Consider the following 15312-nt stretch of genomic DNA (forward strand, 5'->3'; position numbering starts at 1 on the left):
TAACATCCAGACTAGACCTCACCTGGCACAATTGAGACTGTGTCCCCTTGCTGGTTGTCTGACAGAAGAGCCCAACCCCACCTGGCTACAATGTCCCTTCAGCTACTTGTAGACAGCAATGAGGTCTGCCCTGAGCCTCCTCTTCTTCAGGCTGCACACCCCCAGCTCCCTCAGCCTCTCCTCACAGGGCTGTGCTCCAGGCCCCTCACCAGCTTTGTCTCCCTTCTCTGGACACTTTTCCAGCACCTCAACATCTCTCTTGAATTGCAGAGCCCAGAACCAGATACAATACTCAAGGCATGGCCTAACCAGTGCTGCTCTTGCTCCATCGTACCAACTCATCATCACAGTTCACTCCCATCACTCCAGCCTGTTGCACTGGTTTCATCATATCAACTCATCATTCCAATCCATTGCCCATCACTCCAATCACTCACCCCGGCTCCATCTCCCCAATCCACCACTCCAGTCTGTTACTATAGCTTCATCATTCCAACCTATCACTCTGGCCCCACCATCCCAGCTACATCATCCCATCTACATCATCCCAACCTGTTACCATAGCTCCATCATCCCAACCCATCATCCTGACCTTATCACCACAGCTCCATCAATCTAACCCATCGCTGCAGCCCGTTACCATGGCTCCATCTTCCCATCCCATCACCTTGGCCCCACCATCCCAGCTCCGTCACCCCAACCTGTTACCAGAGCTCCACCACCCCAACCAATCACCCTGGCCCCACCATCCCAGCTCCATCATCCCAATCCATCACCCTGACCTCAACACCCCAGCTCCATCACCCCAACTTGTTACCATAGCTCCATCATCCCAACCCATCATCCTGACCACAGCACCACAGCTCCATCACTCCAGCCTGTTACCATAGCTCCATCATCCCAGCCCATCACCCCAGCCCCACCACCCCAGCTCCATCACCCCAACCCATTACCCCAGACTGTTACCTTAGCTCCATCTTCCCAACCCATCAGCCTGGCCCCACCATCCCAGCTCCATCATCCCAATCCATCACCCTGGCCTCAGCACTCCAGCTCCATCACCCCAACTTGTTACCTTAGCTCCATCACCCCGACCTCATGACCCCAGCTCCATCACCCCCAGCCCATCACCCTGGCCTCACCGCCCACAACCCCAACCACTCCGCCAACCCCCACCCCGCAGCCGTGGCCACACCGCCTCGAGCCTGCCGCCAGCACTTCGCTGCCTGCTGTTCCCACTTTAAGAGGACATCAATCCAGTTAGTGCGTCCAGAGAAGAAAAATCAAAATGTCACATCTGTGGAGACGGTTCAATTGACAGGGTATTGATTGTCACAGAGAATATTCTCACTTTATTCACCTACTTAGTCCCTTCCCCCAGGCGCGTATGAATTCATCAAACGTTGTCACACCACATAATAATACTTGTTCCCGGGTGTTGTCGCAGCAGCTCAGACTTTGTCCTGCCTTCCTGGGCAAGCAGGAATTTAGAGAACAGTAGAAGAGATGCGTGGCAGGGGCTGAGGTGTGAATTAACCCTCCCGGGGCCAAGGGAGGGCTTGAACCCCCTCACCGCGATCATGCGCAGGACTGCCTGGGCTTTGTCTCCAGCTCCTTGGGGTTTTGGTGATGGGTATGAAAATAAGGTGGGAAGAAAAGAGGTTTTTGCCTTTGTTTGCAGCCTTTTATTGCAGTGGTTTTGCTGCCTCACACAGCAGCCCTCGAGCCCTTCAGAGCTGGCAGAGAAGAGGCATGGTGACTGCTGGAGGTGGTGGAGTCACTGTCCCTGGAGGTGTTCAAGAAAAGACTGGATGAGGCATTTCGTGCCATGGTCTAGATGACTGGATAGGGCTGGGTGATAGGTTGGATTGGACAATCTTGGAGGTCTCTTCCAACCTGGTTGAATCTATGATTCTATGCTCCCCTTCTCTGGAGGAGAAACAGGGCAGTGAAGGAGAAAATACAGATGGAAAGGAGATTCAGAGAAGAAGGAAAGGCCACAGAGCTGGCAGAGTGTCTCCAAGAGGTAAGCAGATACCTGCTGCCCAGCCAGCCCCACTGCCAGGATGGGGTTCCACAGTATGGTGATGCCTGGAGGTTGCAATGCCAGGAGAGATGGGGAAAGAGCATGGGGAGCATGGACACAGTCCCCAGAATTGTTCTCTGGGGCAGAGCCATCGCCACTAGCCACAGCACAGGCTCATGCTCGAGTGCTGCCATCAGGGGTTGAAAACCCCTCCCAGGTACAATGTAGCTGCTAACAGCAATTCCCAGTTAAGGAAGGCTGGATGAGGTGCTGTGGCTCAGGGATACAACCCCCAAGGGCCATGCTGGAGATGCTGGTGTTGGTGTGCTGGAGGCTGCAAGGTGCTTAGATGATGTTAGAATCATAGAATCAACCAGGTTGGAAGAGACCTCCAAGCTCAGCCAGTCCAACCTAGAACCCAGCCCTGGCCAAGCAACCAGACCAGGGCACTAAGGGCCTCAGCCAGGCTTTGCTTCAACACCTCCAGGGACAGCGACTCCACCACCTCCCTGGGCAGCCCATTCCAATGCCAATCACTCTCTCTGACAACAACTTCCTCCTCACATCCAGCCTAGATCTCCCCAAGAACAACTTGAGACTGTGTCCTCTTGTTCTGTTGCTGGTTGCCTGGCAGAAGAGACCAACCCCACCTGGCTACAGCCTCCCTTCAGCTACTTGTAGACAGCAATGAGGTCATCCCTGAGCCTCCTCTTCTGCAGGCTGCACACCCCCAGCTCCCTCAGCCTCTCCTCACAGGGCTGTGCTCCAGGCCCCTCACCAGCTTTGTCTCCTTTCTCTGGACACCTTCCAGCACTCAACATCTCTCCTGAATTGAGGAGCCCAGAACTGGACACAGCACTCAAGGTGTGGCCTGACCAGCACTGAGTACAGGGGCAGAATAACCTCTCTTGTCCTGCTGGCCACACTGCTCCTCATCCAGGCCAGGATGCCACTGACTCTCCTGCCCACCTGGGCACACTGCTGGCTCATGTCAGGTAATAGCTTGGACCTGCTGCTCTCAAAGGCCTATTCCAGCCTCGTTAATTCTGTGATTCTGCCTTGCTGGGGTGAGCAGGATGCTGCTGGGATGAGCCTGGCCTACACCCCAAACAAAGGGGCTGTGTCCCACTAGAACATGCCCCTGGGGAAACATCAGGCTTTTTGCAGGCTGGTGGCTCATGAGGACATCTCAAGAGCTGTCACCCTCCCCAGGCGTGGAGCTCCTCCATATGTCCTCTGCACTACTGGGAGCTGAGCTGGGTACTGCCACCACTGTCCTCAGGCTATGTGAGTGGTGACATCCACCAGCCCTCATCTTCTGGTTGAAATAAATTGGAAGCAGGAACTGGTGCCTCTGAGCCATGTTTATTATTCATATTATTTGCGCCTTGATCTGATTCTGTGTAATGATTTAATCTGTTAATGGCCCCTGGTTCAAGCTGCTCCTCTCTGCTTTAATCTCCTTCTGCTGCTTGCACCTGATTTGCTGATTTAGCTGACGGCCTTTTGGCAGCTCAGGGTCAGGTTCACAGCTCCCAGCACAGCGCTGTGGCAGATCACCGATGCTCCGTGGCAGGATGCTGGCACACCTGGGCTCTCGAGGGCGAGGAGGAGAAGGCAGTGTGCAGCAGGCCAATACCAAGGAAAACCCCCTTGGTGTTGCCCAAACCTGGGGGTCCAGAGAAGGACTGGGGTTCAGGTCCCAGTTCCATCACCACAGGACTCAAAAGTGTATGTGGGTGGGATGGGACAAGGGTCTGGAGGGATGCACAGAGCTGCAGCTCCCCCACACAGGGGCAGCAGTGGTTTGTGTCGGATTTACAATTCCTCACATGGATTAGACTAGAGATAAGGAAGAAATATTACATGACCAAGGTGGGGAACCACTGGCCCAGCTTGCCTAGGGAAGTAGTAAAAGACTCCTCCCTAGAAACATTCCAGGCCAGGTCGAATGGAGCTCTGATCTAGCTGAAGATGTCCCTGCTCACTGCAAGGAGGGGAGGGGGACTGGATGACTTTCCAAGGTCCAGTCCAATCCAAACCATTTCATGATCCCATGCTAAGGGCAGTGTGCAGCCCACCGGGGTCAGGGCAGTTTAGACTGAGGAAATCTCTGCCATAATTTCAGTTCCTCTGACACCTCGGAGGGCACACACAGATGCCTTCCCCCGGGCCAGCAGCAGAGTCAAAGGGCTGGGATGCTGTCTGCAGCAGGAGGGAAAGAGATGGGGACACGCTGGGGCACGTAGGGGCACAGACCCTCCACCAAGACATCCCAGACACACACAAGGGAAGGAGCAGCTCCTGCCCCACCAGCACGCAACGACACAGGGATGCTGGTCCCCTGCCCATCTGCTGCCTGCCCGCTGTGACATTGCCGTTCCCAGCCCCGCGCCGCCAGGCTTCCGGGGCTGATTTATGGCAGCGTGAGGATGCAATCAGGGCCCCGAGGCCTCCGAGGACGCCGCAGCGGCTCCGCTGCTGCATTTGGACCAGGAGCACGAGGCAGGCGCGGCGGCTGCATGCCAATGGGAACCGGTCCCGGCGGAGCTCAGGGACGTGGCTGGTCTCTGAACCAGGAAGATGGATCTCTGTGCCAGCGCTGGAGGATGCTCATGGCAGGGCTGGAGGAGCAGGATGCACTTCTAACGGGACCTAGTGTCAAGAGTGCTTGGGGGGGGGGGGAGGGTGTTGGTGTCTGTACTGAGCCACACACAAGCATCACAGAGCCACTCCTCTGGGAAGAAGCCCCTTTGAGGCAAAGCAAATGTTCCCTGGCCAAAGATGACAGCAAGCAACAGGATGTGTCACCAGTCTCTGGGAGCAAGCCAGAGAGCTGAGGAGCTCTGCCTTCACCTTCCGGGCAGCCCTGGGTGCCCTGCGTACCCTCGCCTTGATCCTGGCACCGCTGAGCCCCAACTGGCAATTCCCAGCGTTGGTCTGGTCTGTGTTCTGGCTCCTCTCACCTGACGTGAGATGATTTTTGGAGGCAGTTGGTGGCGAGGGAGTACAGCTGCTGCTAAGTTATCCAAACGATTTATCTTAAGATTCATACAGAATTCATCGTGCAGGGAGCCTGGGCAATGTCGGCTTTTAATATTCATGTGGGTTTGGAGGCAGCGTTAATCACAGGCCCTGACAATTTGCACTTACTTTAATTGCCCATGTGCTCGGCTCTGCCCGGCCACCAGCCCTTGCCCACCACCCTCAGGGGTGATCACCGTGTCCCAGAACATCCCTGCCTGACCTCCTTGCTGCTTGGCCGGTGTGGGTGGCTGAAGGTGGGCACAGGAATGACTGAGGGCAACACGTGGTGCTAGAGGAGCCCTGTGGCCTCTTGCTGAACCCCAGCTCCTCAGTCAGGGCATCCCCAGCTTCCTAGCACTGGTGCCTCCTAGCACTGGTGCATCCCAGCACTGGTGCATCCAAGCCAGAGCACAGGGGTCCTCAGCATCCAGACCCTCGGGGCTCTCCCATAGCCTGTCCCAGTGTGGGGACACACAGAGCTGGACTCCAGTTCCCTGGCTAGAGCATCCCAGGATGAATATCAGCACACTCCACTGCAGAATACAGAGCCCTGGAGCATTCAGCTCCTGGAGACTCTCCTCATCCCACCATAGCTTGTCCCACTGTGGGGACACGGAGTTAGACCCCAATTCCCCTGTCAGAGCACACTCAGTATCCCAAGCTGAGCATTGGCACACCCCACTGCAGAGCACAGGGAGCATCCAGCCCACAGGGACTCTCCCCATTCTCCCACAGTGTGTCCCAGTTGGAGACGCGGAGCTGGACCCCGAGTGTGGGCACAGGCAGAGCTGCGCCCTTGCTGCCGACCCGCCTGCTGCCGCCGTCCCTGTGGCTGGCGTTACCTGTCGCCGCTGTCACTCTGCTGCCATCCAGCCAGCTGCCACCGCGCGGGGACTGAATACCAATGAGGCTGAGGGAGCTGCAGGCTCACGGGTGGCCCCTCCTCGCCGAGCCGCACGGTGGGCACCCCCGGGACAAGGGACAGGGTGTGCCACTTGCAGCGGTGGAAGCTGCCCCCAGCAAGGTGCTGAGACCCCTTCAGCTCCAGACAGCCAGCAAGGTGCGGGATAGCGTGTCGCTGTCACACGCATCCTCTGTGTCCCCCAGCAGAAAGTGGGACATGGGTGGCATGTCCACTGGGGACATATCTGAGGCACTTCTGTCTCCTCGGGACCACACACCCCAAAGCCGACACGACCTCAGCATGAGCAGCACCGCGCACGGGGCCGGGAATCACCATCCCCATCCACCCACCTGCAGAGCCCCGAGAAAAATCCCCAACCCCTCCAAAGCCTCAGTCCCCTTCTCTTGCTGGTGGCTCAGCCGAGGTGGCGAGTGGCAGTGCGGCTTTGGGTGGGTTTCAGCTGTCCTCACGCTGTAATTGTCCTAATTAGATCTACATATTTTGATGAAGGTTTCACAAGGAAGGGGGGGGTGGGGGGGGGAAGCAGCAGCAGCAAGGCAGCAGGCAGGAGGAGATAATCGAATCGCAGATGACATTCCCATCACCCAGCCTCTCTGCACAGCCTCTGCTGCAGCCGAGTCGGAAAATTATGCAGAAGGGGGGGAGGAAAATTACCATAATCTTTCTCTGCAGGATGACACCCAACTCGGCTGGAGCTGCACGGGGTGGCGGGGAGCCAGGCAGGCTGCTCTTGCCCTTGTCTCAATGGTGCCACCGCTGATGGCACCCATCGGTGTAACCCACCTGCCCAGTCCGTGTCCTGTGGCCACTGGCAGGCACCCTCCAGAGGACCTTAGGGGCTGGCCATCCATTGCAGCTTCCCTCCCTGCAGCACCTGTGGGGTTCTGCCTGTACTGTCACCAGCCTTTGCATGTGTCATGATGGTATTTGCATTACTGGGTCACTAAAGGTGACTCCCCATGGAGACAGGTGCAGAAGACATCAGAGGCACATAGACACAGAGGACACAAAACAGCACCTCAGCTGTGCCCCTACCCATAGCAAATCCCCTTTGCAGGAAGAGAAGGGAAAGTGAGGCACTGGGGCATCAATCTCAGCTCCCCCTACTCAGGGACCAGGCAGGATGAGGAATCAGGACTGGCAGGACTGGGCAGGTTGACAGACCAGAATCCGCAGCTGGGGCTCCCACTGTGTCAGCAAGGGATGCCCTGAAGAGCTGGGCATGTCCTGCCCAACACAGGATGGTTGCTCCTTTCTAAGATGGGAGGTCCCAGTCTGCAGGACATGGCCCATCACCCAAAAACTTTGCCCCACATCTGCCCTGTGCCTCAGTCTGTCCATGTGATACAGAGGGGAGCAGTGGGGCTGGAGTCTGGAGCTCAGCTCCTTTTTATCTCCCTGACTTTAGAGGGGGAATCCCAGAGCTGAGTCTCAAGGGAGTTCCATCAGGGACAGGCTGGCACTGGAGAGATGGTCAAGCAGAACCATAATAAAATGCAATTAAGATGGAGATCCCTCCCTTTTCTCTGCACATCCCCCTGAGCTGCAGAAACCCTCTGTGGAGAGGCAGCTCCTCCCCAGAGCACCTGGATGTGCCAGCACCAGCACCCCAATGCTGTGCCACGGAGCATAGCAGAGCCCACTCCACAGGATGAATGGCTCATGGTGCCACTACATCTTGAATGTAGAAACACCAACATCAGCAAGTTCTCTCAGGCTCACATGGGCACTGAAAAGTGTGGGAGAAGGAAAGGAGCAACTCTTGGCACCTCCAAAAGAGCAAACACATGGAGCCAACATATCGCCCACCAAGGGCTGGCATCTCCTTGGTCTAGTGGGGTTCAGTGGATATAATATGCAAGCAGGAGCACAGAGCAGCCTGCACTGGGCTCTGCTCTCATGGCTGCCTGCAGTGCTCATGGTGCCAGGTGGGATGTTGGGCTGGTTTTCACCAGACATGGCCAGCACCACTGGTAGTGGATCCAATGGCACAGCTGAGACACCACCTTTGTGGTCACCTGAGCTCTGGCCATTTATCCATGCAGCAGGACCACGAGGCAGGAAAGGGGGCTCTGTGCTTTGCTCCTCTGTACTCTCTCACCCTTCACTTTTACTTCATCAATCTTATTCAAAGGCAAGAGAGCTGTTCTCCCTGAGCGTTACCTGCCCCCACCCCTTCACTGTGCCACCTTCCCATGCGCTGGCACAGAGACCACTCCTTGCATCACCATTTCAGCCCAGTGTGGTCAAGTATCCTTGCCCCCAACCCTGTCCCCCTCCAAAGAACCTCAATCCATGTGCCCACTGGACCCTGGAGTTATGCCCTGCAGGGTCAGGTGTGCCCACGGTCCTGCTGAAACCGGAGCAATTCATGGCAGAGGTTGTCCAGACACAGTGCTGGTGGGAGGAGTGGTGTGGGCTGCAGAGGAAGACCCCCCGGCATCTTCTGCTGCATGACTTGGCTGAGTTTTATCCCCTTGGATTTGCTCCCCTGCCTCCTAGGGAGGGATGCTGAGCACGACCAGTGATGTGGTATCAAGTGACTTTGCTGTCGCTACACCACAACCCAACAAACCTCCCTGGCTCTGGTCTCTCCCGACCGCCACAAAACAGCCAACAGCAGCAAAGCAGGAGCCACTCCGGGGCCAGATGCTGATCTCCTGTCTCCCGTGTGACTGCTCCTCCCAGGCAGGATCTGGCCCAGCCCAGCTCTAATTAAAAAAAATATATGTTCCAGGGCTTCAAACGGCTCCCGATGCCTGCGGGAAAACTTCCAGCCGCCTTTATTCTCCTTCTCCCTGCTCTGGCCACACCAGGATACCTCCACTGAACACAGCCCCCTGCCAGCTTGTTCCCCAGCCCTGTGGCCTCCTCCTCCCCAAATCTGCTTTCCCCCCACACCTCCCTTTTTTTCAGGGCATTTTCATGAAAACAGACTCTTTTGTTTCTCGGGATTTCATCTGCCTCCCCCACCTCGAGCCTGCGCCTGTCTTTGTCCTCCGCAAATAAAGAACAAAAGAGGAAGAGACAGTGGATATGATCTCGCCTCCAAATGGGCTTTCTTAGTATTTTTTTCTTCTTCTTCTTTCCCCCCCAAGTCGTCCCTGAAGCTTCGGATGCTCTTTAAGAGCCCAGCTGATGAATGCGAGGGCATGGGAGCTGCCATCAAGAGTGAATTGATCGGCTCTCGGCAGTGCGCTGCCAGGGCCCTTTACTTTAGAACCAAGAAAGGGAGAAAGAATGAGAGAGAAGGGAGCGGGGGGGGGGAGGTAAGAGAAAAAAAAGAAAGAAAATGCCGAGTGATTGGAAAGAGTTTTCTGTCCCTGTTAGTAATAAACGCATCCAGCAAATTGCACTCGCACTCTGGAGCAGGTAATCGCCATCCAAGGCCTTTTATATCTGCACCAGGGGGGAGAAACTCGAGTAAACAGGGGAAAAAATCAATTTCTGCTGCAGTTTGTTCCCTGAATAGGGGAATCTCCGAGCGAGCATGTCCTTTCATGTCTCCTATTAACTCTGCCAGCTCCACACCCCCACCACATCGCCTTCCCGCAGCAGCGCTTTTGCACGGTGAAGAAGGATGTGAGATTTGGAAGAACAAGACAGGAGCTGGATGGCAGCAGTCTCCATGTCGGGGCTGACACCATGGCTTGGGCACACACTGCGTGGTGGGCACGTCTGCAACCCACCAGCATGAACGGCTTGGGCAGGTTTGCCTCAGATGTGCAAAGCTTGGGCTGCCTGCATGGAACTGTCTTGTACAGCTCAGCCATGCATGTCTTGAGCTTGCATGTCTCAACCACACTCATCTCAGCCATGCACTTCCCCACCTTGCATGTCTCAGGCATGCACATCTCAGCCACACTCACCCCACCCATGCACATCTCCATCCTGCACACCCCAGCCACACACATCTCAGCCACGCTCACCCTACCCATGCACATCTCCATCCTGCACACCCCAGACACACACATCTCAGCCACACTCACCCCACCCATGCACAACTCCATTCTGCACACCCCAGCCATGCACATCTCAGCCACACTCACCCCACCCATGCACAACTCCATTCTGCACACCCCAGCTGTGCACATCTTGAGGTTGTACATCTCAGCCATGCATGTTTCAGCCATGCATGTTTCAGCCATGCACATCTCAATCTTGCACATCAGCCATGCACACCCTGGGCTTCCATGTCTTGAACTTGCATGTCTCAGCCATGCACGTCTCAGCCATGCATGTCTCAGGTATGATCTGCGCCAGGTGGGCTCAGCGGCTGTGGGGTGCAGCTATAAAAGAGAGCTCCTGCCAGCAGCTCCCTGAGGTGGGATCACACACCCCTGTGGACACACCTCCTGAACATCTCCTGGCGTGCAGCTAGCACATCCCCGAGGACAGGCAATGCCTCCCACACTCTAACCACCCGTGGGACCCAGAAGCTGTGGGTTTTCCCTGCTGACTCTCCAGGAGGTCTGCCACTCCCATGAGTCCTTAATGGGTGGTGAAACGTCGGCAGTGCTGCTGCAGGGAGATGGGAGCAAACATCTGGAGGTGTCACGATGGGTCAGTGAGCAGGGTGATGGTCATGTCCCTGAGAAAAGCAAGAGGAGAAGGAAACCATAGGTACTTTGGGTGAACAGAGTGCTCCCTGGGTGGGCAGAGCACTCCCTGGCCACCGTCGCGCACCACTCATGGGGAGAAGAGGAGATGCTTGCTTCCAGTTGGATGCTCTGGAGCCAGGGCTGCAGAGTCAGGGCCAGGGGTCTGGGTGGTTGGCACCAAACGCTTCTGTCCCCAGGGCTGCAGTGATCACCATCACGGTCAGGATACGTCTGACAGCTCGGGGCTTGCTTGCCCTGTTGCACAGAGGAGCTGCGGTTCCCCTTCCTGCACGGCCATTCTCTCCTTCCACCAGGAAAAATGGTTTGCAGCTCCAGTAAGGACAGTGTAATTATGCATAATAAAACCAGGGCTGCCCTTGTGTGTGTAAACACCGCCGTGACGGAGCACACTCCTCCACCCAGCCCTTCTGGTTCGCTCAGCTCTTGGGCGAGCCCCTCAAGTGAGCTGCCTGGGTCCGCAGGAGCAAGCCTCCAGCCGAAGGTCTCCCAGGTCAAGATGAGAGCAGCACCGAGCAATGGAGCCCGGGGCAGATTATCTTCCACGACCGTTTAACTTTGAATCAGACCTTTAAGAGGAGAGAAAAGGGGGGGGGGGGGGGGGGGGGGGGGAGGGAATCAGAGCAGCTTTTTTGATTCTTTCCCTTTTTAATTTGTCCGTGTTCTCCCCCTCCCCGCAGCCCCCGGTGCTGCTGCGGCCGATAAGCCGATACCATCTAATCGCCGGGCGGCACACAGATCCCACCGGCTGCCAACGTGCTGGTTAAACCTCCTGCTGCACACAAACTCCTGCCAGAGCTGCTGAGGAGGGGGGTCCTCGCTGTCCCCGGGGACACTTGGGGGACAGTCATGGCAAGGGAGTGCATTCGGGAAGGGGGAGATAGGGTGCGCTGCGTGTCGGCAAGGCGCTGCGCTCCAGATGCGGCTACCCCGGGTTTGCTCCGTCAATATCCACCTCCTCGGAGCCTCCCGGAGCTGCTGCTGGTGGAGGATGAGGGTGAGGAAGACGAGGAGCGCTGTTCACCAAACACCGCACCGGGGTGCGTGGAGGGGGTGGGAGTTTATATCCCCCCCAAACCACAGGGTTCAAACAGAACTGCAGTGCTGGCACAGCACTTCCCAAGCAGAATTGGATGGAGTCTTATTCTTTTTTCCCTTCAATATAAACCCAGTAGTCAGCGGGTGAATTAAGGATGCTAATTGAATTTCATTAGGCAGCAGAGCCGGGCCGGTGGGAGGCAGGGAGGAAATGTATTTGATGAGTTTTAAAAGCTGCAGTTTCAGAATGTGATGGGGTTTGGGGTTGGTTGGGGCTGATTTTTTTCGGGGGGGGGGGGGGGGAGTTGTTTTTTGTGGGTTTGGGTGGTTTGATGGTTTGGGGTTTTTTTTTTTTCTTCCCTTTTTTTAATTTAAAGCCAGCCATAAAAAGATGCTGTCTTTGAGGAGCTAATGACTCTCATGAATTATTTTTGTTGATTTATACACCCACTCAGCTTTTAAAGGATATTAATAAAGTAAAAAGTTGAGCCTGTTCCCAGGGAGAAGCTGCAGTGACGCTGCTCGGGGAGCGAAGGGATGGGGCGGGACGGGGGAACAGCTACTGCCTGACCCACACGCTCCACGTCAGGGTGTGATGGTGAAGCCTCGCTGTGTTTTGGGCAGAAACCAGAGCGTTTTGGAGGTCGTCACGGCGTGCCAGCGCTCACAGCCCCTCACCGGAGCCGGCCGGTGCCTGGCTCCTCTCGGCCGAGCATTAGCATGCAGCGACGGTGCCGTAATGGGCACTTTTCCTGCCGGTTTGGTTTTATTATCATGCCAAGGAGCTTGCTTAATTCTCTGCTGTCTTTCTTCTGCACTGTTGATTTACACTGTTAGTGGTTTAATTATACAATTCAGCACTCCTTAAAACATGAAAAACTGCTCAACTTTTGAGGCAATTAAAAAGCAGCGGAGTAGATCAACCCGTCAGAGATGGGATAAGTAAATCAAACAATTACAAACTCCTGTGGTGGTAAGGAAGGGTTGTCCCACTCAAAAACTCTCCCCTTGGTGGGAGCCTCACAGTTCCCTCCTTGGCTTCAGGCTTTGTCCCAGTAGCTGGTGTGACACTGGGAGCAACTGGCGGGACTGCTACTGGGTGGAAATGCTGTGGGATGTAAGGTGATGGGGACAGGGCAATGGCCACGGAGCAGTGGGCACAAGGTGATGGGGGCATAGAATCCTAGAATGGTAGGGTTTGGAAGGGACCTCTGGTGATCATCAACTCAAACACCCCTGCCAAAGTAAGGCCACCTCAGGCAGGTCACACAGGAATGTATCCAGACAGGTCTTGAAAGTCTCTAAAGATAGGCACAGGGTGATGGTGACAGGTGATGGGAATGGAGTGGTGGGCACAAGCTGGTAAGACACAGGGAAGTGGCCAGGCTTGATGGGCATGGGGCAGCTGGATTGAGTGGCCACATAGAAGCCAGTGTGGAGACACCACAGAGGTGAGGAGATGCATCCCTGCAAAATTCTCTCTCCCATCACAGCAGGACACCCCAAGCAACCTCTGGCCAAGAGCAGCAGGGACAGAGAGAGACAAGAGCTGGTACAGGGCCTGGGACAAGCTGTCCTTTCCTTAGCACCTATCATTGTCTTTCTTCCTCCTCCTTCTTCTTCCTCAAAACTTAATTCCATCATTGAGGAGAGCTGCCAGTGCCATGGACTCATATCCCAAGGGTTTTGAATCACCAGGATGTTTCAGGACACATCCACACTGGAGACACAAATCAGCCCTACGACCCTCTAGTCCCTCATCAGCACATGCACGCTGCCAAAATCTCTCCACCAGCAGTAATTAAAAGCAGAAGGTGGTTAATTATCCACCTCCAAACCCACCATGGCTGCAAGATCAGGAACCGACAGGTAATTAAGCTTTGGCACTCAGCACTGGCTCAAGCCATCACAGAATGGGTGCTCGTGGGGGTTCACCCCATGGAAGGCCACGGAGGACATCTGGGCAAAGTCCTGGGGATAGCTTGGCTTTTTGGGGCACGTACCACACCCAAGGTGCCACACCAGGGTGCCAGGTTAGAGTGCCACACCAGCCACACTGGTGCTCCCTTCTCCATCAATTCCCTCTCTCTGCCCTGGGAATGCTGGACCTGGACAACCTGCTCCGCTGCCCCCTCAACCAGGGATCCAACCCCTCCAGACAGTGACCTAAATGGGGCATCCCAGGCACATCGTGAGGCCAGCATAGGGCAGCACATCCCACGTTGGGTGACCCCAGAAAAGGACCTCCAGCATGAGGCTCTGGGGCAGAGCTGGAAGCTGTGGCCAAGAGAAGGGCATGCAGCCCCCTGCCCCACTGTCCCCATCGCTCCCGATGTCCCCGCTGGCCCCATCCAAGCACCAAAGCATCCACAAAACAGCGCTGCTGAGGAGCACCCCAGCTCCTTGTCCCACATATGGCTCCGTGAGATGTGGGACGGCGACAGGAGGCGCAAGCACCGGGACAAGACGCAGTCCCTCACTTCGCTGCAGGGACGTGGGGTGGGTTCGGTGCTTTGAGCGTGGCTGAAGCTCCCTCTTGTGGCAAAGCTGCTCCATTACAGCCCTACTCGAGATCTCGAACCCCAGCGCTCAAGGAGAAGCCATGGCGCAAGACCTTCAGCCCTGCGCCACGCTCCCCACCTGCCGAGCGATGCTGAGGCTTACGAGGCTGCAACGGCCTGCCCAGGTAGCCCTGCTCATCGGCGGCGAAGCACGGAGTGAGTCGGAAAAGCCGGGACTGCCCGGTGTTCCTCTCCTACCCACCGTTATCCGTACAGCGGATGCTGAGACGCCACCAACTCATCACAGAATCCGTGCGATCGCGACTTCAACGTCTTTTGTCCCTCGGCCCGAGCCATAGCGGCGCTGCAGGGGGCGGGCGCTAGGACTCGGATGCGGAACTGAGCGCTCACTTCCGGTCTGTGCGTAGAGGCGGTTGCTGTGAGTACGGAGCGGGTGAAGGGGGGGAGGGGGTGCGATCCGCTGCCATCCGCCCTCACAGGGGACCGAACGACCCCGGGGCTCGCCGAGGGAGGAGAGGGGAGGCGGGAAGACCAGTTGGCGGTTGGTGAGCGCGGGAGAAGCCCGTGGTGGGCCGTGGATGGGCAGTGGGTTTACGCTGACGCCATCTTGGGTTGTTTCTGTCGTAGGTTGGAGCGCTGTGAGCCCAGCTTGGAACCATGGTGAGAAGGGGCTCGGCGGGGCGAGCGTTGTGCCTCAGTCTGTGGGGCTGGGGGCAGTTCCGTGAGCCAGGCGGGATCGGGAGGGTCATTCTCCCGGCGGTGAGGGAGTGTAGGGTGTCTGGAAAGGGACGCGGGATCTCTGGGGGTGACTGTGCCCACCCCCACCTTGGCTTACGGCTGGTGCCGGATCCTGCTGTCAGAGGAGAGGCTTTCCCGGACCTGGGGTAGGTGGGTGGGCTTTGGTTGAGGACCAGAGGCGCACAGCCAGCCCACGGCTCACGCAGAGACCAAGGAGTGAGCAGGGGAGTGAGATTTCGGCTGGTCTGTGTGTGCTGAGTCTCTGTTTTCTCTGCAGCCTCGCAAAATTGAAGAGATCAAAGATTTTCTGCTGACAGCCAGGAGGAAGGATGCAAAGTGTGAGTGCTGGGCTGCTGTCTGTGCCTCGGGGTGGGAGACAGTGTAGTGAGGTGCTCTGACGCAGGAGATGCTCTACCT

At 56.5% G+C, this 15312-nt stretch overlaps 1 protein-coding gene across 4 annotated transcripts in view; it reads left to right on the forward strand.

Moving 5' to 3' along the window:
• The window catches only part of RPL38 (ribosomal protein L38), a 187550-nt gene that overhangs the window by 170695 nt on the left and 1543 nt on the right, over positions 1-15312 (forward strand). For 2 of the 4 annotated variants that reach the window (XM_064150685.1, XM_064150684.1), the window contains exons 2-3: positions 14785-14817; positions 15173-15233. In XM_064150685.1, coding sequence (XP_064006755.1) covers positions 14815-14817; positions 15173-15233 — 64 coding nt within the window. In that variant the 5' untranslated portion in view covers positions 14785-14814. Of the gene's footprint in view, positions 1-14503; positions 14576-14670; positions 14703-14784; positions 14818-15172; positions 15234-15312 lie in introns of those variants that run through there. The other 2 variants (XM_064150682.1, XM_064150683.1) reach the window with 2 other exon arrangements.

Source organism: Pogoniulus pusillus, chromosome 11 (assembly GCF_015220805.1).
Source record: "Pogoniulus pusillus isolate bPogPus1 chromosome 11, bPogPus1.pri, whole genome shotgun sequence".
Taxonomy (NCBI): domain Eukaryota; kingdom Metazoa; phylum Chordata; class Aves; order Piciformes; family Lybiidae; genus Pogoniulus; species Pogoniulus pusillus.